General features: G+C 41.8%; 2 protein-coding genes across 4 annotated transcripts in view; both read right to left on the bottom strand.

The window, feature by feature from the left end:
- Positions 1-1018: 1018 nt before the first annotated feature.
- On the bottom strand, positions 1019-3727 carry ppifa (peptidylprolyl isomerase Fa). The gene is made up of 6 exons (XM_068568360.1): positions 3514-3727; positions 3354-3384; positions 3124-3212; positions 2954-3050; positions 1566-1641; positions 1019-1421 (listed from the first exon to the last, which is right to left on the bottom strand). The coding sequence occupies exons 1-6, from the start codon at positions 3655-3657 to the stop codon at positions 1259-1261; spliced, it is 600 nt and encodes a 199-aa protein (XP_068424461.1). The 5' UTR covers positions 3658-3727; the 3' UTR covers positions 1019-1258.
- Positions 3728-8514: 4787 nt separating this feature from the next.
- zmiz1a (zinc finger, MIZ-type containing 1a) overlaps positions 8515-23154 on the bottom strand; it is a 96806-nt gene continuing 82166 nt past the window's right edge. The window contains exons 6-24 of one of the 3 annotated variants that reach the window (XM_068568639.1): positions 22756-22791; positions 16583-16718; positions 15060-15174; positions 14729-14949; positions 14434-14635; positions 14015-14296; positions 13092-13271; positions 12822-12890; positions 12555-12720; positions 12305-12446; positions 11828-12038; positions 11561-11666; positions 11234-11394; positions 11052-11119; positions 10891-10959; positions 10536-10813; positions 9994-10175; positions 9198-9476; positions 8515-8964 (exon numbers count right to left, since the gene is read on the bottom strand). In XM_068568639.1, coding sequence (XP_068424740.1) covers positions 8857-8964; positions 9198-9476; positions 9994-10175; positions 10536-10813; positions 10891-10959; positions 11052-11119; positions 11234-11394; positions 11561-11666; positions 11828-12038; positions 12305-12446; positions 12555-12720; positions 12822-12890; positions 13092-13271; positions 14015-14296; positions 14434-14635; positions 14729-14949; positions 15060-15174; positions 16583-16718; positions 22756-22791 — 3011 coding nt within the window. In that variant the 3' untranslated portion in view covers positions 8515-8856. The remainder of the gene's footprint in view (positions 8965-9197; positions 9477-9993; positions 10176-10535; positions 10814-10890; positions 10960-11051; positions 11120-11233; positions 11395-11560; positions 11667-11827; positions 12039-12304; positions 12447-12554; positions 12721-12821; positions 12891-13091; positions 13272-14014; positions 14297-14433; positions 14636-14728; positions 14950-15059; positions 15175-16582; positions 16719-22755; positions 22792-23154) is intronic. The other 2 variants (XM_068568640.1, XM_068568641.1) reach the window with 2 other exon arrangements.

The raw sequence follows: 23154 nt of genomic DNA on the forward strand, positions 1-23154 counted from the left end.
GAGCGTATAGATTATGATAAAGAGGTTTTTAATGGATTATTCATGGCGGTTGTGTAACGCAGCGAAGGGAGGCTTGTAAAAGTTGTTTTTCACTCTCCGTGAAAGTGCTAAAAGATAACAGACAAATCGAGCTGACAGGACTCTGTTTCAACACTCTGAGTCAAACTGCGGATAAGAAAACTAAAACACACACAAAAAAAAAGACACACCAGCTGACATGGGTGCTGTGTGATAAATGGGAGACATTTACAGCAGAAGAACCAGCTTGTACCAGTTGTAGATGTCATTGTGTTGCATGTGTATTAAACGTTGGCCACAGCACCGTCGTCTACAGGCGCCAAGTTTCCATGAGCAATATTGGACATGCATTCCAAATAACTAAAACTAAACCAGAGGGTGGGGACCCGAATTATATCAAGTTTGTTACAACATCTCTTGCTCAAACAGAGCGAGAGCTGAGAAGTCTCTATAGCAACAATGTAATCTGAGAATTCAAACAAACGGTGGAAGGTCAGTGCGCATATGGTTTCATTTACGGGCAAGAGCTGCTTTTTTACGTCGCTTCATTATTTTCTTTCATGAAGTATTAGCACGATAAGCAGCACCACCCAGTCTCTGACTTTCAGAGATGTCCTCGTCTCCCTTCCCCGTTCTCTCCTCCAGACGCTCTGAGTAAAGGAGCAGTGAAGCGAGAGCAGCCCACATACGAGCTAAAGGCTTTTTCAGGTTTCTTTATGGTTGCAGCAGATGAAATCATCTTCATGCACCGTGTCCAATGAGGCTTTCGCCCGCAGCTCTATCATCTGTCAACTGCATTCATTCGTGATATTTCAGCTCCACTGTGTATGTAGGTGGATGTCCAATGATGTCACATCCTGCTCTGGTGGACAGGAAGTCAGTCGCAGTGGAGAGCCTGCGTCTAAAAAAAGATGCTGGATCATTTCCAGGAAGCTTTAAAAGCTGCAGAGTCGGTGGCACATGGGAGAAAATGTCCTGTACTGAGAGTAGAGCGAGTCAATCCTGAAAACAGTCATTTTATTGGGCTGTAAATGAGTAATTGCACAGAAAGAACATTTTACAAAGTAGATGGTTCAAAGTTAAAGCTCAGAAAAGCCAGATATCTTCTAAAATCACAATCAAATGTAAAAATATAATTTTTTTTTTAGGGATGAGCAGGATCACAGGTGACGGTTCCTCATTGAAAGCATCACGAACGCGGATGAACGATGGAGTAAATACAGACTGGTTGAATGCCGAGTCATCCGACAGAAGTCCTTGTGTGATTCGTGGTGATCTCCCCACTGTCAGTGATGAGGATTTTTTTAATCACACCGCCGTCATGTAAACCAAAAGATTCCATCTTGGTGACCACGTCCATGCCGTCCTTCACCTGCCCGAACACCACGTGTTTACCATCAAGCCTGTCGACAGAAGAGGCACAATGAGACCGTAGCAGCTGTGAAGTGATTGGATTTGGATGTGGTGAGATGGTGAGTAGCCGAGAGGAGATGACGGAGTAAAAGGTTCTATATAACCTTATATGATTATACAATAAAAGTATTCACCATTCAGTTTTATTTGTACAGATGAAGAACTGGGAACCGTTGGTGTTTGGCCCGGAATTTGCCATTGAAAGTGTTCCTGCAAAGATCGAAAAAGCCACAAGAAAGACAATTAAACGTGACACAGTCAACAATATCTTGACTTCTTTTGACCACTAACCCAACGTGATTCAGGCCGGAGGAAAAGATGATACGAGTCTGTGTTTAACTATTGGTGAAAGGCTGTGTCTCTCCTGATAAGCAAATTATAAAAATGCCACACTTTGATATTGAGCAGCGAGTAATCAGCAGGTAAATTAGGTTCATTCAGAAAAAGGAGTTATTTCATTAATTTCATTTTGACTCACTAAAAAGTCAATAATTCACCTACGGATTGCAAAATCCCAACAGACAGCAGGTCGTTAGTGCTGCATGAAACTAGGCACTGCCATCTAGTGGAGAGGCTGCTGTATTCAAAGATATACATCTGGGAAATAATACTGTTAGGAGTAACAGTATGTTGCATAATACACAAGAGTTGCAGTTTACAAGTATTTCCCTAACTGACCAACTAACATTAATTGGTTGATTTTATTTTTTTTAACATGTCAGCAAATAGTGTACATGTTAGAAATCTCCACATTTAAGACGAAAACAGAGGTGTGGCATTTCCCCTCTATGAGCTAATGTTGTTTACAAGAGTCTCACAAACACAAACCAGACAGTAACTAAGTAACTGTGTTTTTGTCTTTAGGTTTGCCACTTTAAACACTATCATCACACAAAGTAACGGTGACGAGATATTTACGATTGTATTGTTTTAAGGAAATATTGTTATTATAACATAATAATAATAATAACCTAGCGTCTCTTAAATTATTGCCATTTTATGTTTGTTATTCTTTTCTTGCTTTGTGTCACTCTCTCACATACAAATAAATGTAATTCATTTGCCAAAAAACAGACACAAAACACACAGTAAATAAAGTTCAAGATGAACTGACTTTTTTTTTCTCTCCACACTTTTAAGAGATAGCATGATAATATTTGTCAGCCATAATTGTGTTTTTGGTATATTTAGTGTTTATAATTTAATTTAGTCTTTGTTCGTTTTTGCTGCTCAAAATAAAAAAACGAAGAAAAGGAAATGAACGGTCTCCTGTCATGCGTGTGCAAGAGAACTCGCTGTGTCTGCAGCTCTTTCGTGGCTTAATGAAAACACCACCGACGGAACGCCGCTACAACATTGTTATAAATACTTTTGGCCATTATAATTGTATTGTGAAAATCCAATAGTGTGACAGCCCTAATACAAAGCTACATGCATTGATAAAGGACTGTTTGTTTTGTCGTGTCGAAACAGAGATAAAGTAGTATATAGTAATCATATCAGCGAAGCTGTGTGGATGTACCTGGACCAGTGTGTTTTAATATGAAGTTTTCATCTTTGAACGTCTTTCCATATATAGATTTCCCTCCTGTGCCGTTGAAGTTGGTGAAATCTCCCCCCTGAAACAGAAAACACAGCAAGAGACAACACGGCCAACACATCCACACACTCCATCTTTACTGTAAGCCTTACCTGACACATGAACTCAGGTATGACCCGGTGGAAAACAGATCCCTTGAATCCAAAGCCAGGTTCCCCTGTGCACAGTGCTCGGAAGTTTGCTGTGAAATCAGTTTTATTATTGATGAATTAACATTATAACAAGTCCAGCATAGTTGAAAACTTCTTTAAATTGTGAATTAAACAAATGTAAGTTATTGGTATGCAGCAGCAGAGTTAAAATAAACATGGTTGAAACATACCTGCAGTCTTTGGCACTACGTCTGCATTCAACTGCAAGATAACACAAGTCACAATCAAATTCATGCATGCATATTTACGCTCTTAATCTGCCTTTATCTGAGCATATTTGAGAAGTGTGCAGGTAGATTGCGGAGGGAGGGGCTAACGCTAGCTAGCTACCTCAATGGTTATCCTCCCAAGAGGCTCACTGTCGGCCTCGATGTCCAGAAACACGACGGGGTTCTTGGCGGGACCGGAAGCGAACAGCCTCGCGGCGAAGACGCCCGGCGTGCTGTATCTCAGGCGGTACCGTATTTGTAACATGGCTGCTCAGCTGACTGGGTCAGGAAGAGCTGCAGGCCATGGGCGCTAGTGGTGTTTACATGTGACGTCACGCGGGTCGACCAGGAGGAAACAAAACAGCGACGCCACGTGGGAGGTTCCGGAAGTGCTTTACTTAGGTTGACGAAGCAGGTTCACTCGAGCAGTGGGTCTCAAATGGGGGTACGTGAGATTTTAAGAAATGCATTTAAAAAAATGTAGCATCCATTAAATCTTTAAAAAATAAATGTAATAAATATTCAATAAAATAAAAGTGTAAGTTAATAAAAATAATTGTATATATTATATATTAAATCAGACACTGACGGAACAGCACTGTGTATGTTTTTTCAACCAAAAATTATTTTGCACTAGTAGGGGGTACAAGGTGGTGAAAAATATTTCACAGGGACAGTGTTGCATCACTGGTAAAAGGTTGAGAACCACTGCACTCGCGGTCTTGTCAAATTGTGGGGTTGGTTCTTATATGAGCAACATTTTATACTTCAGGCGATGTGTTTGCAGTTTTTATGAGACATATTCCTTCAAATTGCTTTTTCCCGAAGCAATCATTGAACCTTGCAGTCCAACTATAATTGGGTTTATGTATATATTAAACATTTCAAAAGGCCGAAATCTATCAAGGGGGGGGGGGGGGGGGATACAAAAAGCAGATTTTTAAAATAAATTCTTCACTGCCAAACTAATATTTCTGTTTTTATTTGTTTATTCTTTGTCTGAAAATAATCCGGAGTATTGTTTTGTTCTATTAACATGTACTCTATTTTATGACTGATTTTTCATTCCTTTGCGAGTCATATCCATTTTTAAAGGGGCTTTTTCTATTTACCAGTTTTGCATTAATAGCTTTGCATTGCTGATTTCCTGCTTTAACCTACTCACTGTGATGCCATTTACAATTTGAATACTCATTTGACCAAAGGGACTATGGTGCAGCATTGGTTGGTTGTGTTTTCAACATTATTATTCCTGTGTAAAGTGGCTGTAAGTGAAACTATATATAACTACAGAAGGGTCATGATGATGAGTCCTATTAAGCCTTGATGTTGCGTCCTCAAAAACACAACACTATTTTGTAATGATGAACAGGGATGCTTTTAAATGTGTGTCTCTTTTAAACATTTCTAAACCCCAAAGAGATGTTTAATGATGTCACACGTCAGTATTCTCAGTTAATGCTCCAAATGATTGATTATCATCGGTATGCAAGAGTTTTAACCAAGAGGGAACTTAATCATCACATCATTAGTAACAGGCAGCCTTGTGACCGTGGTACATTGACCTGATTCAGTCATAACACAAGAGTTCATAAACTCATGCTTTTGGTTGCCAAAAAACTGCTCAGAGGCCACAGAAGCTTTTCAAGCTTCAATCTGTGACTCACTAGTTAATTGAAGAACGATCATTTGTTACAGTATTCAATCAATATATCCAAATAGCTCCCAGAGCACTTTACAGTAGTCCAGCGCTCCTAAATGTTTAGAATGGGTTAAGGGCAAAAGTCACATTTCATGGATGTACCTGTATGGATATGATGATTGTAATAAAGTTTAAGTTTAATTTAAGCTCAGTTTAATTTATACACTAATATATTGCCCTTTTTACCAATAGCTTGTGAATTAACTAAGTATTAAAGTGGTGAAATAGATCGTTCTTTTCACGACAGACGTTTGGTAGGAGCACAGATGTTACTAATAACTAATAAAAAGCTGCCAGCATGATATTAGGACGCTGATAGCGGCAAAGAGTCATTTGATCATTTACATCTGTTATTCATAGTGTGACATGCCAAAATGTCCTCAGTGAAAAAGGCCTATTGGTTATTCTGTGCTATTCCAGCCATTAAAAAGCACTATTATAACTTCTGTAATAATATTTGAATTACGGTAATTGCAAATTATATGTATAAATAGTTTAGTAGGTATCCTATAGGTATCATATGGATTCTATGGATTATGTAGCACAAAAGGACAGTCCTTTTAAATCTTTTTTTGGAATATGTAATGGTTAAAATGCTGGTTGCACTTTGCATGTCAAAAGACACAAAAGGCCATTAATTGTGTTTCATCTGAATACATATTTATTAGATAAATATTAGGATGTCACGTCATCTAACTACATACAGATTTGCAAGACTAAAAATCACAATTTTTTTCTCACCAGTTTAGAATATGAAATGATTGTACATAGGATGTACAAAACCAAAGAGACAACTGCCACCTGCTGTGCCAATCACTTCAGATTGTACCTATATAGCATATTTTGCCAAATTGCATAAAAATTATAAATTTGATAATTATTTTTACAAAATTTGGAAACAAACCCTTGAGAGCCACTAAAAGCTCAACGTCTCCAAGTCCCAATTATACCCTTAAAAGGTTTCAATAATTTCGTAGCACCTTTATAAAGTACACAGGTAATAGAGAAATACACAGAAGTTTAATATTACACAAAGGAAAAATGTCTTTTTTTCTTTGAAACCCCATGTGGAGGGGTACATAAAGTATCTTCCATAAATGAACAGGCGTGATTAGAGAGGTCTGCACAGACGCAATCGAACACAGACTCATTTTGCCAATTCAATGTCTGACAGGAGGATGCAAGCTTTACAAATTCTAAATACACTATGCACACTCCCCCTGGAGAAAATGAATACATTTCTGTTAACGTGTCTCTATTTGTCATTTACATTATATACACGTATCCCTTACATCCCCGCCCCCGCCCCCGACCATCTGCCACAACCTCCCCATGTTATGCAAACAGGAGGGGGTCACCCCCAAAATTCCATTTTACAACATTAATTGCATTCTCTTTTAAATCCTCGACTCAATTTCAAGTGTCTGCAATCAGACAGTACAATTTGTGTCGCTCAAATTAGTAGACGTGATTTCGTGAAAGGTTGCAGTTACAGTTACACACTGTGTAGGGAAATAAAACATCCCAATGCGGCAGTGCATTGTCTTCAACAAACATATAAACAAACACAGACAACATCTGATCCTTCAACTGTGTTATTTGCAGGTGATTTGATCAGTTTTGAAGATTAGTATATCCATATTTGGTTCTTCAAATTGTTTACAAATCTCAAATGGGGAAACTTTTGTCCGATAACATACAGTATGCTTAAATTCATTTTAATGTACTGCATAAAACTGTGTAAACCAAATTATACTTAAAACAGTGGACAAAAATAATAACTTAAAACAATATCAATGTGATGAAAATCCACAATTCCCAAATTTGAGCTCGGTACTGTTATTAAAAACGTAGAATTAGGCCTCAAAAAACAATCAAGAGGACATTTTGCACATTCTCACTTTAAATAAAGAGGACGAGGTCACTGGTTCCAATGATATCACACAAATATATTTTTGGAAAATTTTGGACCTCTTATCTGCATTAACAATCTTTTAGACGGAAAATCACAATTTTAAAGCTGACCAATTTTTAAAAAAGAGGAAAACCTCCGATAACTTTCCTGCTGAGCAATCTGAATATTCCCTGATGCTTTGTCACAGGGTAATGAAAAACGATACACAGGTACTCAATACAGGTCCAGTGAGAGTGCATTTGGATCAATTTGTTACAATATTGGACTGGTTAAGAAGGGATTCTGTGTGTGTTTGTGAGTGTGTGTGTGTGAGTGTGTGTAGTCCTTGAAATACATACAGTACCATGTAGTTGTCAGTAATAGATAGGTACAGTACTGTACAGTCACAAAGTATTCACAACGGGTATATACAACAGCTCTGGAAACACTGTTGGATCATGCAGGATGTTTTTCCCGAAAAGATGCAGTTCAACAGTAACAAAACGACAAAAGGAAAGATCAGAACAATCACACAGACGCTTCTATAAAACACAGTGATTTAAAAACTTCTGCAGACATCTGTAGGATGTTGAAATCCTGCTCTCGCATCAACATAAGATCCAGGTCCAACCACTTACAAAAAGCATAGGACAACTTTGGTGATGTGTATCTGATTAATTTCAATGCGGGACGAAGATTAAACACATAAAGAAGGACGACAACAAAAAATAAAAATAAAAACTGATGAATTTGAAATGAAATAATAAATATAAAAACAAGAGAGAAAATGATTTGATCAAGCACGTTTAGGCTGGACAAAGACAACAGGAGCCATTGGCACACATGCACTTGTGGACAAGATGGTGCTGAATTTGATGAGGAAGAGCGAAACATTACAATAAATACACAAAAACGACTACAGACTGGACAAAAAGTACTGAGACAGCTCTTAAAGTGGATTGTGTTATCTTTCTTCCATTCAATATATTTCTTCCCTCTGTCTCGAACTGTCTGTCACGTACGCTCGCAGGCAAACAAAAGAGGACATGTAAACATACACACACACACACACATATATACACACACATACGCAGACACACTCGCACACACTACATTGCACAAAGTGCGCTTGATTTCCTCTGTTGACATTTGACCACACTCACACACCGAGAAGTCTGGGAGTCAAAGGGCATGATGGCATGTGCCAAAATTTTGGAAGAACACATTTCAAATAGGATAAAAACACTCTTACAAGACAATGTTTTTTTTTCACAAAAATAAATCATAATAAAAAAAACAAAGCTACAACACTTTTCCTAAAGCCCACAAAGGCTCCTGTCTCCTCTGTGTTGTTTACACATGATGATTATAGCTGCACAGTTTTCTGTTAAAAAGTCACACATATAATATATATATATATATATATATATATATATATATATATATATATATATATATATATATATATATATATACATATATATATATATATATATATATATATATATATATATATATATATATATGTATTTATAATATCACTTTAGTGCCCGCCAACATGGCTGGCTGTAAATGTTGTGATTCGAGTCAAAGGCGGTGGAACTGGTGCGTGGAATCTTTACACGAGGAAAAAAGGGAGTGCGGGGATGAGTGGCGTTCCTGCTCTCTCCCTTGGAGTTCCCAAAAAGACGTCTCTTTTCAGCCGCGCTCCTATGCCACATATTATCTGTTGATAGACTGTGTATGTGTGTGTGTGTGCATGAGCACAGGAGGCTGCTTGAAGTATCGATAGGAGGTCGCTGAGGTGTCTGTGGACGGACAGTCAAACACATCACGACTCCTGTCGGAGGGTTTCTAGGGGGGAGGAGCTAGTTGTTCTCGAAGAGCGAGAGAAGGTCGTCGTTGCTGTTGGTGGGAAGGTCGGGAGGGTCCAGGTATGATAGTAACTCATCGGGATTGGCCAACTCTGGAAGCAGCTATGGGGAAATGTAGAAAGAGACAATGAGTTGCAAGGATAAATAACCTGAAAACATATTTATCTTTCTGCGGCTGGACGACTTTGAGTCTGCTGAAGCCGATGCATACACAAACCAGCATAGAGAGAGTCAAACACAAACAGAGGACACTGCAAAAAGAGATGAAAGCAGCTGTAGCAGACAATGTTAGCTGTTAACAGGTAGCTTACGGTGCCCACAGTGGGCACACTTACATCCAGGGAGGGTTCAGGCATATCCTGGCCCATCTGCCCATCTGAGGAGGGGTTAAAGTTCAGATCGCTGTGGGGGTGACTGTTCTGCCCGGGCTGCTGAGGTTGCTGATGCGGCTGAGGCTGCGACTGGCGAGGCGGCTGCGATGGTTGGCCACTGTGATGCAACGGCGGCCCTGAGTGGCCACTGTGATGTAAGGGCTGCCCTGAATGGCTGCCAGGGTGGGAAGACGCATGCAAGCTCTGCTGCATGGAGTTATGAGACTGATCGGTATGGGACATCTGCAGGTGCGAGAGGGAGACAGAAAGCGGCAGAGATGGAGAGTGAAAAAAAGGAAGGAAGACAAAGAAAGTGTTACGGTAAGGGGAGGATGCGAGGGAAGAAAGAAAGGAAAAGCAAAAGGAGTTCAAGCGTGAATAATATGAAACAGGCCTTCTGAATGGAAGCTGTGATCAGCAGACATGTACAGCTGCAACATTATACGGCGACATGAGCATGTGAGCATGACTGAGCACACATGCTGGCTACAGGCGCAAGCCGCACCTTGAGCAGATCACAAATTTGAGCCTCTTTTTTTCCAGTATGACTGGAATTTCTGGAGATTCTTCAACAAACTAAGGTCCCACATTAGGCTACAGGACGAAATTACGAAGCAGAATATAAATAAGAGACATAAAATCTCAAATTAATATCAATCTAATTTACTAGATTGCATAGTTATATACTGTTCTCATAAACCTACTCCATTAGTATAATGGAATGGGAAAGCAAGCAGCCCTGGACGTTGACCCTACTTACTGCATCATTAATGCCATGGTTGAGGGGCTTGTCCTGGGAGAGGAGACCACCAGGGCCATCTGGTGGGTGGGAGAGCTGGGGGCCATGGATGAAGTCATTCATGGGGGGACCTCCTCCTACCCCACCGCCAGAAGGGTTCCCATGAGGGAAGTCAAAGGTTCCTTGGCTGTGGTAACTGTTGCCTTGAAGGATAAAAAAAACAACACTTTGGTCAAAAGGCTTCCTGCAGTTTGGCCTCACTGACTTGTCTGATGAATCCTTGATTTTGCAAAAAAGTTTTCTTTTCAAAGTGGTTGCGTAAGAGGATACACACGTTCCACTTTTCATTCACTGTTATGAAACATTTGTCAGAGCAATGAGCTTACAATATTTTAAAACAGGTTCAGCACAAAACTCTCCTTGAGGCTTTTTCTTTGTTTAATGCACTGGAGACACATCAGTTGTTCCTGCTAAAAAGAGCCAAAACAGCTCACTTTTCAAACAAATGAGCTGACTATCCTGTTATTTTTCAACGCAGTCGGATCCTAGCTGTTTATCTTTACCTGCTCCGGGGTAATCTCCCCCGTTGCCACTAGGGTGTTGACTCGGGTGTGGGGGGTAAGGGCTGGGACCAAGTACAGAGCCAGATCCAGGTCCTGTCCCGGGCCCTAGCTGGGCGATCATCTCCATCACATTGGGCATGGTCATCTGACTGGGGCTCATGGTCTTAAAGCGCTTGGCGAGTGGTCCGTCAGGGTCCTCTTTGATGTGGAGCTCAGACTTTATGGGGACAGGTCGCCAGCTACACGTAGGGTCTATAGTGACCTCCTCAAACTCTGAACTATTAAAGGAGCAAGAGTTTAGTTTTTGAAACAATGAACTCAGAAGAAAAAAAGAAAGAAAAAAACAACAACATACTTTTGGATGGCATTCAGGATTCCCCACATGTACTGGTCCACCTCCAGACCTTCTAGTAATGCTGTTTTACTGAAAAAAGAAAAAGATACATTAAATACCAGGAAACCTCATTAGTAATTTTACTTTTACATCCCAAAAACTACAATAGGGTTTTCACATACTTGCACACAGGACACCTCCATGTGCCTCTCTCACAGTTGAGCTGCAAGTAGGACTCCAGATCAAAGCACTGTGGGGAACAACATGAGAAATGCTCATTAGAATAACCTCCCATTCACAGCGACATATGACACCATTTTACATTAGCAAGTAACGTTTAACAATTCTTGAACTCGGAGCAGACCTGGACGTGTTTGCAGTCATGCCCACGTGCGGGCAGCTGGATGCGCCGGAAGGTAATGGGACATTTCAGCGACACTTTAATGGCTGTCTGCTCCACACCGTCTTCCCCGTTCAGAGTGGTACTGCCTGCAGAGGCTGCCACGCTGCTGAAGTTCCTCTTAACTGAGAAAAGAAAGTGTTTCAAAGGGAAGGAATTACTTTGTGAACTGTTGCAGGTATACTTCAGTGCCTATTTTAAAGCACACCATAAAGAGAAGCAGGTGGGAGCTTGTTTAATTAAGATGTGCTTATGCATAATAACTACACTGAGAGACTAAATGAGCTATACCCTTGGTGATGCAGTGTTCTGCAGGAAGGAGTCTTTTCTTCAGGAGTCCTTGGAGGACGGATCGCACAGATGGCCGGTGGACCAGCTGCAGCACAAACAGGTGGGACTGCGAAGCAACACAAGAACATGAAAATAAACAGGGATGTCTAATGAGCATCTGAACACATGTACAAAATAAAAATCATCCCAGCTGATCTTTTTGTTAAATGAAGTAATTACATCTATGTGCTGATTGTAGTCCACATTGTCCGGATAGTGTGTACTCACACAACAGCAGGCGGTGACCGTTATCTGTATGGTGTTTCTTCCAGGTTGGCATACGTGTTTCAGGTGCAGGGGTTTGTGGGAGGTTTTGTTGTCTCCCCTCTCGATTGTGAGGGGTGTGGCGTTGACGCTGACCTGGACGGAGGCGGGCCAGTTGGTGTTCATCTGCCTGTCTTCATGGTGGTAGCACTTAAACTGGAGCTCCAGGTCTGACCTATGGGATAGGACCAGAGCAGTTAGAGATCACCAGAAGAACTGAAAACTGGCTGTTTGCATTTAGCTTAAAGACCCTCACTGTATTAATAATAATAGTATATAACAGTATTATGAATCCTGCCATGAAAGGTGTGTTATTTAAAATGTATTTTCTCTAGTTTACATGAGATGATTATATAAAAAGAGAAAATCTATCCCTAATATCCAGCCAGGGAAGCTCTCTCTCTCCATATGAAAAAGTGGAGGCCTGTGCAGTGGTCGTACCTCCACATGAGCGTCTGGTGGACCGAGGGTCGAAGGTGGAAGACGTGGTTACTGACAGCCAGATTGTGCTCCAAGCGGAACGGCTCCAGCACCACTCCATCCCTGACTGGGAACGTCAGCCGCAGCTCCTCATTGGGATTAGCTGGGCAAGGAGAAAAAACGCAGGGTCAAGTCAGACAACGCGCCAGATGAAACAGAAAGGCATATAGATAAAAGTAACCACTCGCTTCAGAACTGCTGGGATACTCACATGGAGGGGGCGGAAGAGTCGTCATATTTGGTTTCATGTCGGGTGGAAACGGGGGCTTCACATCCTGGTTTGGCGACAGGTATGGAGGGATACTACTTCCTGGGGTCATAGGCGGTGTCGGGTTTCCAGGGACCGGGGAGTGGGGGTAGTTAACAGGCCTCGGGGGCTGTAAAGGGCAGGAAAGTGCAATAATGAAAACATCTGTGTAACTCATTTCACATATATATGACTGAGACGTATTTAGCACAAGTCTTAGTGAAAACATACCCCATTGCCTTGGCCATAGGCGTATCCGCCTCCAGAGAAGTTGGTGCTCTGACCATTAAAGGGCTCTTGCTGTGAGGGGAATAAAGACCAACAACAATTTAATATAGTTTCTTATGGCCCCATGGAGTGTGCTCCAAGATGTGCGATCAAAACATGTGCTATGATCTGGCTGTCCCTGCCATTTGCACAGTGCATGCTGGGAAAGGCTGTAGCCCCCCTTCTGACCCTGAGTAGGAGTAAGTTGTTGGTGATTGGTGTGGCATGACAGACCTTGTAGTACTGGCTCATGGGCATGCCAGGTGGGTACTGCCCTTGGACCTGCTGTCCTGGCATCCTTTGGCCGGGGTAGTTAGGAGACGGCAGCGGCCTGGAGGCGTTTGATGTGGGGTACTGCCCCTGCTGAGGTGGGAACTGACCGTTCGGTCCGTACTGCTGACCCCCGTAACTTGCCTGGACAAAGAACAAAAATGTTAAACATCTTTTTGGTGCTTTATGACACGACGTTCAGGATTTAGGGCGCAAACACAATTGGGTGTGTGACCAGCACATTTTTGAGAACTCAGATGTTGGTGCAAACTCGGTGCACACTATGTACAGCTCAGCACAACAAGAGAGACAGTGGATTGTTTGTAGGGTGAATACTGAATCCGCAGGGGGAGTTGGGGCGAGCTTCAGTAATGACCAATAACATGAGCTGGTCTCATTTTCTTTAAAAGTAGAAATGGAAGGAGGAGTCCCATCAACACCCCAGACATGTGTTCAATGTTAGAACGAACAGGCAGCTAATCATGTTAATTAGTTATTTATCTCATACAACTAAATAATAAAATAAATAAATTAAAAACATTTACACGGTGCTGTTTATTTCCTCCCCAGCATATCTAAAAACACTCATGTATTTATTTCAAGTACAATGAACATAAATGAGTCAATTTGCTTAGTCCTTTTATCAGTCCTCATTTATCCAAAAGAAATTCCAAATTAAACAGTCCTCGTATCTTTAAACAAACAATTGCAAAATAGGCTTTGGAATTGTTGTTTTTCATGTTTGTATGGTGCCAGGACAAACCAAATACCAAACAGACACAGATGCAAAGCACTTGTCAAACTGTGTTGGCCCCCATGTTGTGCCTGCAGGAAAATAGAGACAGTTTTCTCCAAAATGTTTTTCTAATCATGAGATTTTCACTCACCTCCCCAGGATACGGCCTCTTCATCCCCTGCATGGGCATGCCCTGCCGAGGCCCTCCGGGATACCCCTGCTGAGGCATCCTTTGGCCGTGAGCCCCAAAAGGCACCATGCCTGGGGTTCGAGCCTGGTTCATGCCCATTGGAGGACCACTCATATTGGGGTTGTTCATGGCTGAACCCATGCTGGCGGGATTCATACCTCCAGGGGGGCCTCGTGGGCCCGACTGGTTTATGAACTGGCTATTATAAGTCTGCGCAGGGCCCATTTGGAACGAAGAACACATCTGGAAAGCGAACAGAAGGTTTCAGTGTTAAAGAGGATTCTCTTGGTCTCCAGCAGGTGGTTGGATAATAGACTTCTGTGTAAATGTGTAGCTGGTTTTTACAACCGTAAACATCTGTTGGCAGATGTGTGCTGTACCTGTCCATACTGGTTCATATCTTTATTCTGGGTTTCCTGCATAGCAGCCACGGTTGCCGTTGCTGTGGCCGTTGCCGTAGCAGCGGCGGCAGCAACAGCAGCAGCTGCGGCGGCGGCGGCGGGCTGAGTGAAGTCACCAGGAGAACGTGTGTGGGAGTTCAATCCCATACCTCCTTGAGGAGGGTTTGGGCCTCCAGAGTAACTGTAAAGATACACAGAGTGCATGTTTTAATAATCATGATCATTTTTATTGCTTGAGTTCTTAAAAAAAAGAAAGTCGTATCCAGTTTCTTACCTCCCGCTGTATCCCCCAGGACCTCCAGGGTAGCCAGGCCGGCCATACATGCCCTGCTGCATGTACTGTTGGTTGGAGCCTCCTTTGTTTGGAAACTGTTGCTGCTGAGCACTAAACTGGGGTGAGTTGAGCCCTGCTGCGCTGGCCGACAGACCCGATCCCATAGGGTTACCTCCGGGATTCATGGGGTTATTGCTATTTGCCATTGGGTTACCCAGCACCTGGGTTTAACAAATGAAAGAAGATACAAATATATATTAGGCTTGTAAAAATGAACAAAGCAGAAAAACCTTTCTGAGTCAAGCCAGATGCTGTTCCTGCATGGACGTACCTGACTCTGTGATGTGTTGGTCACGCCCCACACTGTTGTGACCACAGACAATGACCCGGGGGGCTGGTTGGAGTTTTGTTGCCAGGGGACTGAGTCATAGGGAAAGGATCCATCACTGGAAAGGAGATCAAAACACAAATGCGCCAAATGTCACTCGAAGTTTTGTTTGGCCGAGAAAAGAGTCAATACAAAGCCAACAGAGTTGCATGTGCGTCCAGAAATGTGAATAATTTGGGAACTCTTCAAACTGCAAGTTTTTTAACCGAATGTTTGGCGAGCAATTTCAAAACACATTTTCAGCCAGGATATCTGCTCATGGCTGCACATGAGTACAAAGCTACAAATGAGCCAATGAGGAGTCGCACGTCCACACACAACAGTAAAAAACTACATATGATAAATATAATTTATTGGAGGTGTTGAAAAATCTTTGGATATGGATTGGAAGAGTTGGAATGTGTCATTTTCAAATTTAGAACAAAACACGAGAGTCTGTTACATATGATAAACAAGCTGATTCCTCATGGGGAGAGGCAAGCGGCCAGTGGAGTGGGAAGGAACTGCTGTTTTTGGAGAGCAGCTTGTTTTCACTGAGAGGTTAGCTCTTGGAATGGACGACTTGTTCAATATTTCCTCACAAAGGCCCCAAACTTTATCCCAAGACCATCAGCAGAGGCAAACAGGACTCTCGGTTAACTCTGGGCTTTCTTCTTCTTCATCGAGAGGGAAAGTGAGGCATGAGCACACAATGTCCTGCAAAAACATTACTTCACTGCTCCCTTCTTTTGTCCCTCCACCCCAAATCCCCTCAGCTCCACAACAACGGAAAACCACTGCTCATGTATTACAGATACTAAATGGAACTTTAGTTAGCTTTTATAAATTATTTTGGTGCAATTTGGATGAATATGTCATTACAAACTGATCACAACATAATGGCAGCTATGTATTTTTCTTGTCTTTCTGCCTTATTTGTTTACATTTTTCTTTTCTACATGTTCCCTGACTCCCGACAATCACATCTAGGAAAGACTCCACACCGTCCCCAGCCAGATCATACTCTCCTTTAATGCGCTTTAGAGACTAGTATTGTCCCAGTATGTGTGTTGTGTTGTGTGTGTGTGTGATGGGTGAAGAGTTGGTGTTGCTGAAGAAAAATGTTGGATTTCCACTCCGTTGCACTGTGATTGTTTTAATTGATGTCTATTTAAGGGCTTAATTCAGGCTGACAGGCAGTTTATTTACAAATGTGATTGCAAGTATCGGATGTGTAGAAATAATAGTATTAACCTAATTTATTCATGACTTATATCTACCAATTTACCACTGGACTTTACTAATCTATGCTCTTTTTACTCTTTTTTTGGAATACATTATGACGCCAGGGGAAAAAAGAGAGCTTAATTTCATTGATAAAATGGAAAAACAGTAACCTTGAACTGGATTGAGAATCTGTGTTCCCTGTGAGATAAGCACAGCCTGAAATCATCTGACAGGTAGTGTCTCAGGGACTCCCCACTGACCTGTGTGTGAGGCCGGGCTTCATGCTGTTCATACTGGGCTGCATGGGAACTTTCCCCTGCGGTTCGTTCTGCCGGCTCTTCTGGTGACGCAGCAGGAGGAGACGACCCAGCTCCTCGCACCACGACGACAGCAGGGCTGCAACGGAAACACACAGACACAAACATATGCACAGGATGCGTTAGTCTCTCCTCAGCTTTCCCATGGCTCTGCACTGTGTGTTTATGTGGCGTCAAGTGCATGTTTACGGTTCTTTGTGCGAATGATCACCTCGAAAACAACTGAATTTTCTCTTCTTTTTTTTTTATCTTCACACTTTAAAATGTTTCTCAACAGTGCCATGTACTGAACCGTACGGATGTCCGGAGCTCTCCAGCTTGAAGTTATTGCTAAACCCTGCAGGGGGCAGCCTTACTCAATAAACCTACAATGATTATTTGCCTGAGTGGATTTCACAACAGTTACATCAGATCATCTCTACCTGCAGTGTAAAATATAAACTGAAATCTCTCAACAGCACAAAGGACCTCTCAGTGTTTGTGCCATAGAGAGGAAGAGACTGAAATGGTGTGAGAGGCAGACACAGACAGCGTGAATGGGGTTACAGATACAATCTATGTCGGAAGTAAGAAAGTATGATATCTACACTCTCCTTCACTTCCTCCACTCATCAAGACCACTTCATTTTCTCCACACTTTCACCGTCCTCTCATATCTCTCAGGAGTATTCAAGCCGTGCAGCGTTCTCATCCTCTTCATGAAGACGAGGGATATTTTTTCCCGTATTGTGCCAATTTGATTTTTTCCCTCTGCCAATCAACTTGTCTTTCTTGAATCGATCAGCCGTGTGGTTTATTTAAACACACTGCCTCTTGATTTAGAAAGTTGTCTCGACAAACCAACAAAAGAAAGGTTACAGCGTTCACTACTTAATTAAATAATTTAAGAGATGCTATTTTTAGGCCTTGTAGACCCAGATACATCAGCTTTCAGGAGGAGCTGTTGCCAGGTTTGGGGTTTCAAGATGTAGAGCTTTTGAAAATAGTTGTGCCCTGAAGAAATTGTAAGGTTTAAACAGTGTGTGACATTGAAATTAGCAGTGAATTGTGAAGATTTACAAGACCACAAACAACAAATGTTTGTCAAAGTGCTCCGAAAATTAAAAAGTGCTCCATGAAATTAAAACATAAACATAACAAATTGTTGTTCTTTCCAAAATTGAAACCTTGTCAGTGAGTGAGTTGTGCCTTCTGTAACCTGGACATTGAGATACACAGAGTCTAAACTGCTTGAGCTAACAATTGAGCATGTTTTCTGAATGATTAATATCGGATCGGACAAGTTACTAAGAGAGACAATGAAATAAGGAGAGGAGAGAAGGTAAGAAAAAGAGAGGAAAGGAATGAAGAACGAAGCGGAGGAGCAGTAACATATCCTTCTGGAGGGTGGAGAGAGCCAAGCCTCCTAGTTAAAGAGGAATTATTCCACCCTGCCATTACGAAGCGCTTATCTCCCCACTAAATCACCACCTCTGCACCGAGGGACTGTCTCTTCAACTGGAAACCCACCATTTAGACCTAAAGATCAGCTCCAAGCACAAGTGATGGAGTCGCTCTGAGAGGAAGAGAGAGATAGAGAGAGGCAGAGGAGAAAAGAGAGCAGTAGTGACTATCATATCAGTGTGGCAGCGAGCCACCAACGCTAACATGCTGCCAAGGCCAGCAGTCATTCATAATAAAGTGAGGGTCCGCTCTGGGCAAAGTGCATATTTAGTGAGCCTCGTAAAGTGTATGTGACCTTGTTTTCACCTCACAATCCTGTGGGTTAAAAACTCCTGCCAGCACAACATCACGCAGCCACAACTACGCTACCATGCTCCTATGCCTTGATCTCTTTACTCTCACTCACTGGACACACCCATATTCCTCTCAGTCTCCTTTCTACATGTATGTTGTGTTGAAAACTTTAAGCTCTATTGTGATCCATCTGGCTGCACTATTATTAATGAAGATGTTCTGTTAACTTAACTAATAGAGGACACGAGGAGCGGATGCCAAGCGCACAGACTGCCGAGTCAACAAAAAAAAGAAAAAGGAGAACGTAAAGCGAGGTCTCTTGTCTTTCATCTTTCCAGTATTTCACATTTCATTTACGCTAAAGCCTTGTAGGTAAATCATAAATTTTCTGCTGAAGGCTAGAAATGTTACCTAGCAGAGACAAGCCAAGGGCAACTACTTAATGTCTCTTTGTTAAAACCGTATTCACTGTATGCCACCTTCAAATCGACGCCTTCCAGTCGTAGAAATGTTGCTTTTACAAAAAGCAGATTGTAAAAGAAAGTGAATAAACTGAAGAGGTACATGGTACAAGATGATAAGTCAAGTCACTGCAAACCTTATCCTGAGAGTTTTTTATCACAAGCTGTTGATTTACAACATTGTAAAAATAATAACGTTGGTTCATAATGAGCGAACTCTGCCACAGGCGAGATCAAAGAGAGAGATGGCTCAGTTTTGTGGAAACGGTTTTAGTTTCTCTCTTCACACAGAATGGGTGGAACTCAACGATGTTTTTCTTATGTCTCAGCATGCAGCTTGAATTAAACCATTCAGCCAAGCTTTGCCCAAACATTGAAGATCTAGACGATCAAGAAGCAGTTCTGCCGAACGTCAGTGTCACTTGATAAAGTTTGGACATTTAACTTTACAGTTGGGTCAGAAAGCAGAGAGATTGGAGATATAATATGACACATTTGGCAGTGTTGCCTGAAGGCACCTTCTCCAGCACTAAAGGGTTGAGCTGCGAGTCTAATACCATCAGTTTTCTTCGTCATGAGTACTTACTTTATCCCAACAACAACAGTTTAGTTTGCAACAACTGCTGGAGCCTGTAAACCTGAGTCGATTAGCAGTTAATATAGTATTTTTATATTTGTTTATAATGGGTTTGTGTCGATCAAAGCATGGAATTTTCATCATAATCTACGTACACATGCCATCCCTTTTTATAGATATTTAAAGATGTATTTCCATCCCTTCTGAGAGAAGCTGCTGAACCCATTTAAATCCAGTAATTGAGTTTATCTCGGCTAATCTCACTACGCATACCTTTATACTTCAAACAGAGACTGTGCAAGAAGTCAAACGTTAAAAGCCTGGATATAAAAAAAACACTACTGCTGCGGTAGACTGATGTCTACAGACTGCAGTGACACTCGAGCCTTAACCTGAAGCTGCTGTGTTACATTGAGGTGTTTTCATTGGACTCCCTGTAGTGGGACTCCACACAGAGACCTCTACCCAACAAGTGGTCTGTTCTGTCAGAGAGACAAGCTGACCATCCTTGAACAGCTCAATTTCTTAGAAGCTGTGGCTTTCAATTGAGTAATGCCCAGAAACATATGGGCCCTCCTCACTGATAGCAGGATCCTTGGCTCATCCTCACCTCAGCTCAGCTTCTCTGGGAGCAGCAGCGAGGGAGAGTAAGCCCTGGTACCAGGCTGCAAGGCCCATTAACTAATGACAGAGTATTTGTCCAGTACAAGTCCTCTTTTACAAGGAAACCCCAATGCTAATTACTATGAACTCTGATACTGCAGCATGTGGGCAAGCATGAGTCTGTGTGTGGTAAAAGCCTGGGAGCAGATCATTTGCCTGGTAAATCATGACAGACTATTTGAACCTGGGACATGTAAAACGTGTGCACAGCAACATAATAGAGTGAGCCAGATGGTGTTGTTGATAAACACATGAAATGATTTAAGTGTGAAGCCCGAGATCTGGCAACATTAGGGTTGGGAAGGTGACTGCGACACCCTCGCCTTCACGTGAACTGTTGTGTCTTTTAGCAAGGTGGTTAACACTCAACTCTTTCAAAGGAGATACTGAGGCCAGCAGCAGAGCGTCATTGTGCTGGACAGCTCCCAGGTGTGAATTACCGAACAGAATGTGTGTTATATGAATACATAGAGAAGCATCCTTTTAATTTTACACAGCAATTGGCCTCGAGAGTTGAGAAGAGGCCTCATTTTGAGCCAGTGCATGTCAAGTGCCAGCAACGAAGTGAACTCGACATACCGAAATGGCAATTTCAGTGGGTATGAACTGATTTTATTCTCTCCTGCAACAGTACTTTTGTAACTCATGACATCGTCTGTGTTATTAAGGGCAGCGCACAAAGTGCCATTTTGGAATATATGGAAAAAGAAAAAAAAAGTCCAACACTGTCTTAGTGCAAATGCTGGTTCTAAACTATTTGTATGTTTTTGGCAGATAAAGTTGCACAAATTGAGATTGACACATGTTTTTTGTCTAACTATGTATATGACAGTGTGGAGAAATCTTAAGTACAATCCTGTATTGAACTACAGAATAATACATCTGTCTACATGTAGTTAATGTTAATATATATTTACTTTTTTACAACAACGTTATCACAAGTGTCACCCAAAAAACATTCTCAAGAGCAGAATATGGAGTCCTTGGCCACAGCAATTGTGCCAGCTCATGTGCATTATCCTGTTCACTGCTACAGCATATTTTCAAACGCAATTACACACTGGTTTGTTTCCCAAAAACCAAACACAAGAAAAAGATGAAACTCAAGTGGTCATAAAATAAAAGGATTCAGCTAATATCTTGACAATTTTGGCGTGTTAACTATTTGGCAGACAAAATAGCTGATGAGCTCTCAAAGCCTTCATCAGAGTGCTCTCGAGTGGCACCTCTATCCTGAACTAGTTTTTTTACGAATTGCACCTCGCTGAAATTCAAAGCAGGAGACACCTGGTTCCTCATAAGAAGTACTCTGCACTACCATATCATGATAGTGATATGGCATCAGTGACATGTTATTGATATGGTATCATGAGAGCTACGCTGTTGGAGCATTATCTAATTCATGTCTCTTGCGAAGGAGATGTTACATGTGAATGTTGCAACCTTGTTTGCTTGGATGATAACACAAAGTAAAGATTGGTGGCAATGTATGGCACAGAGGTTTTGTCGAAATAATAAATAAAAAGAAGGTCTATCATGAAACTGCATCAACTACTATATTTACTGCGACCTCGGGAGTATAAACTTCAAAGCTCAGTTACACAGCTAACTAAGTCGGTTTGCACAAAAGCCCAAAGAGACATTTGTGTTGTATTCTGCGAGCGCATTGTGTTACTAAAGCGAGACTTGATACGTTATAATATAGTAGCTAAACCTTCAGATGCCTTGGTCTCTGCCTCTGGTCTGAAATGACCAAACATCTGGCGGTCATGCCAAATTGTGATCACCATCGCTAGACAGGCCAAGCTTTGATAAGGACATGTAATACTGTGCATGCAGCTCTTCTGTAGTTTTGTTGGTAACAAGACAGACAAGAGGAGGAAATACTACATGAAAAATTACACTTTTTGAGCATGAACACTGCAGCACTTGACATAGAAGCCTTCTGAGACAATGTGTGGGATGATAACAAAGAAGCAATTTATAATAGATATCAAAGACAGAGGTCTGTAAAACACTGACAGGTAGGTCTATGCTCTGCGGGTACAAAATATTATGCAAAAGACGGATATGGAGGGCATATAAAATCCTGCAAAATAAAAATAAAAAGTCATGCTTTTTGCAGAAGTGTAATGGAAGCCATTTAAGCAGTCAATGATATCCCCCATCCTGCCCCCTCTCTGTTCAGGCAACTTCTTCCAAGAGAAGAGCATATCAAATGGGCTTTAGTCTCAACAGCTTAGAGGCAGAACAACTCAAACATGCCCTGCAGAGAGACGACTCGGTGTCAGAAATCACACTCAACCAAAACCAGGCCTTTGACGTAACTAACTGTTCACAAGGATCAGAATATTCCAAATTGGAAACAGCCTCCAACTTCAAATGTCTTATATTGTGTCATTTGATATTGTGACTTTTTGTTGTTCATCATATTAAGTTTTTTCCGTTTGCATTGCTAAAACAATGCAGTTTTCTTATTTGGCTGGTTTGACAGAATTTCATCCACGACCTCTGGCAATACACCAGACATGAGGACAGAGGGGGGAGAAGATGGATGGAAGGATGCTAGACAGAGTACAGGTGGAGATGGAGGGAGTGGGCAGATCCCCTCCTCCCCGGGATGTGTGTGGGTCACAAGCCAAAGAGATGCTGCAGCCCAGAAGGGAGGGTAGCTCTACCTGAGTCACTCTGACATCTCCTGCAGGTGCTGGTTTCTGTGGGGTTCAAATTACACATTTTTAAACGGGGCAAAGTTATAAGAATCAGCATGAACACCAAACATAATGCAGTATGACGGCCTAAAAGGTGCAAAATGTTGGAGCTCGGGTGGGAAATGAGGGCTCTCCGTGTCGCAAGTGGCCACAAAAAACAACAACACAGTCTTTTACATTCCTCATGTGCTGTGAGGCGTGCCTAGTCCAACTGAGCTTGATTGAGGCTCACTGCAAAGATTACCATGTCCTAGCATAGTATTTATAGCAGCTTTAAACGGTCATTGTCATGAGTAAGATACTCTCAATTTACAACAAATCAAAGACTAGAGTGAACTAGGATGCAAAGCTCATATCCAAAGTATT

Source organism: Clinocottus analis, unplaced genomic scaffold, assembly GCF_023055335.1.
Source record: "Clinocottus analis isolate CAN_PGR_092001 unplaced genomic scaffold, fCliAna1.0.p SCAF_8, whole genome shotgun sequence".
In the NCBI taxonomy this organism is placed as follows: domain Eukaryota; kingdom Metazoa; phylum Chordata; class Actinopteri; order Perciformes; family Cottidae; genus Clinocottus; species Clinocottus analis.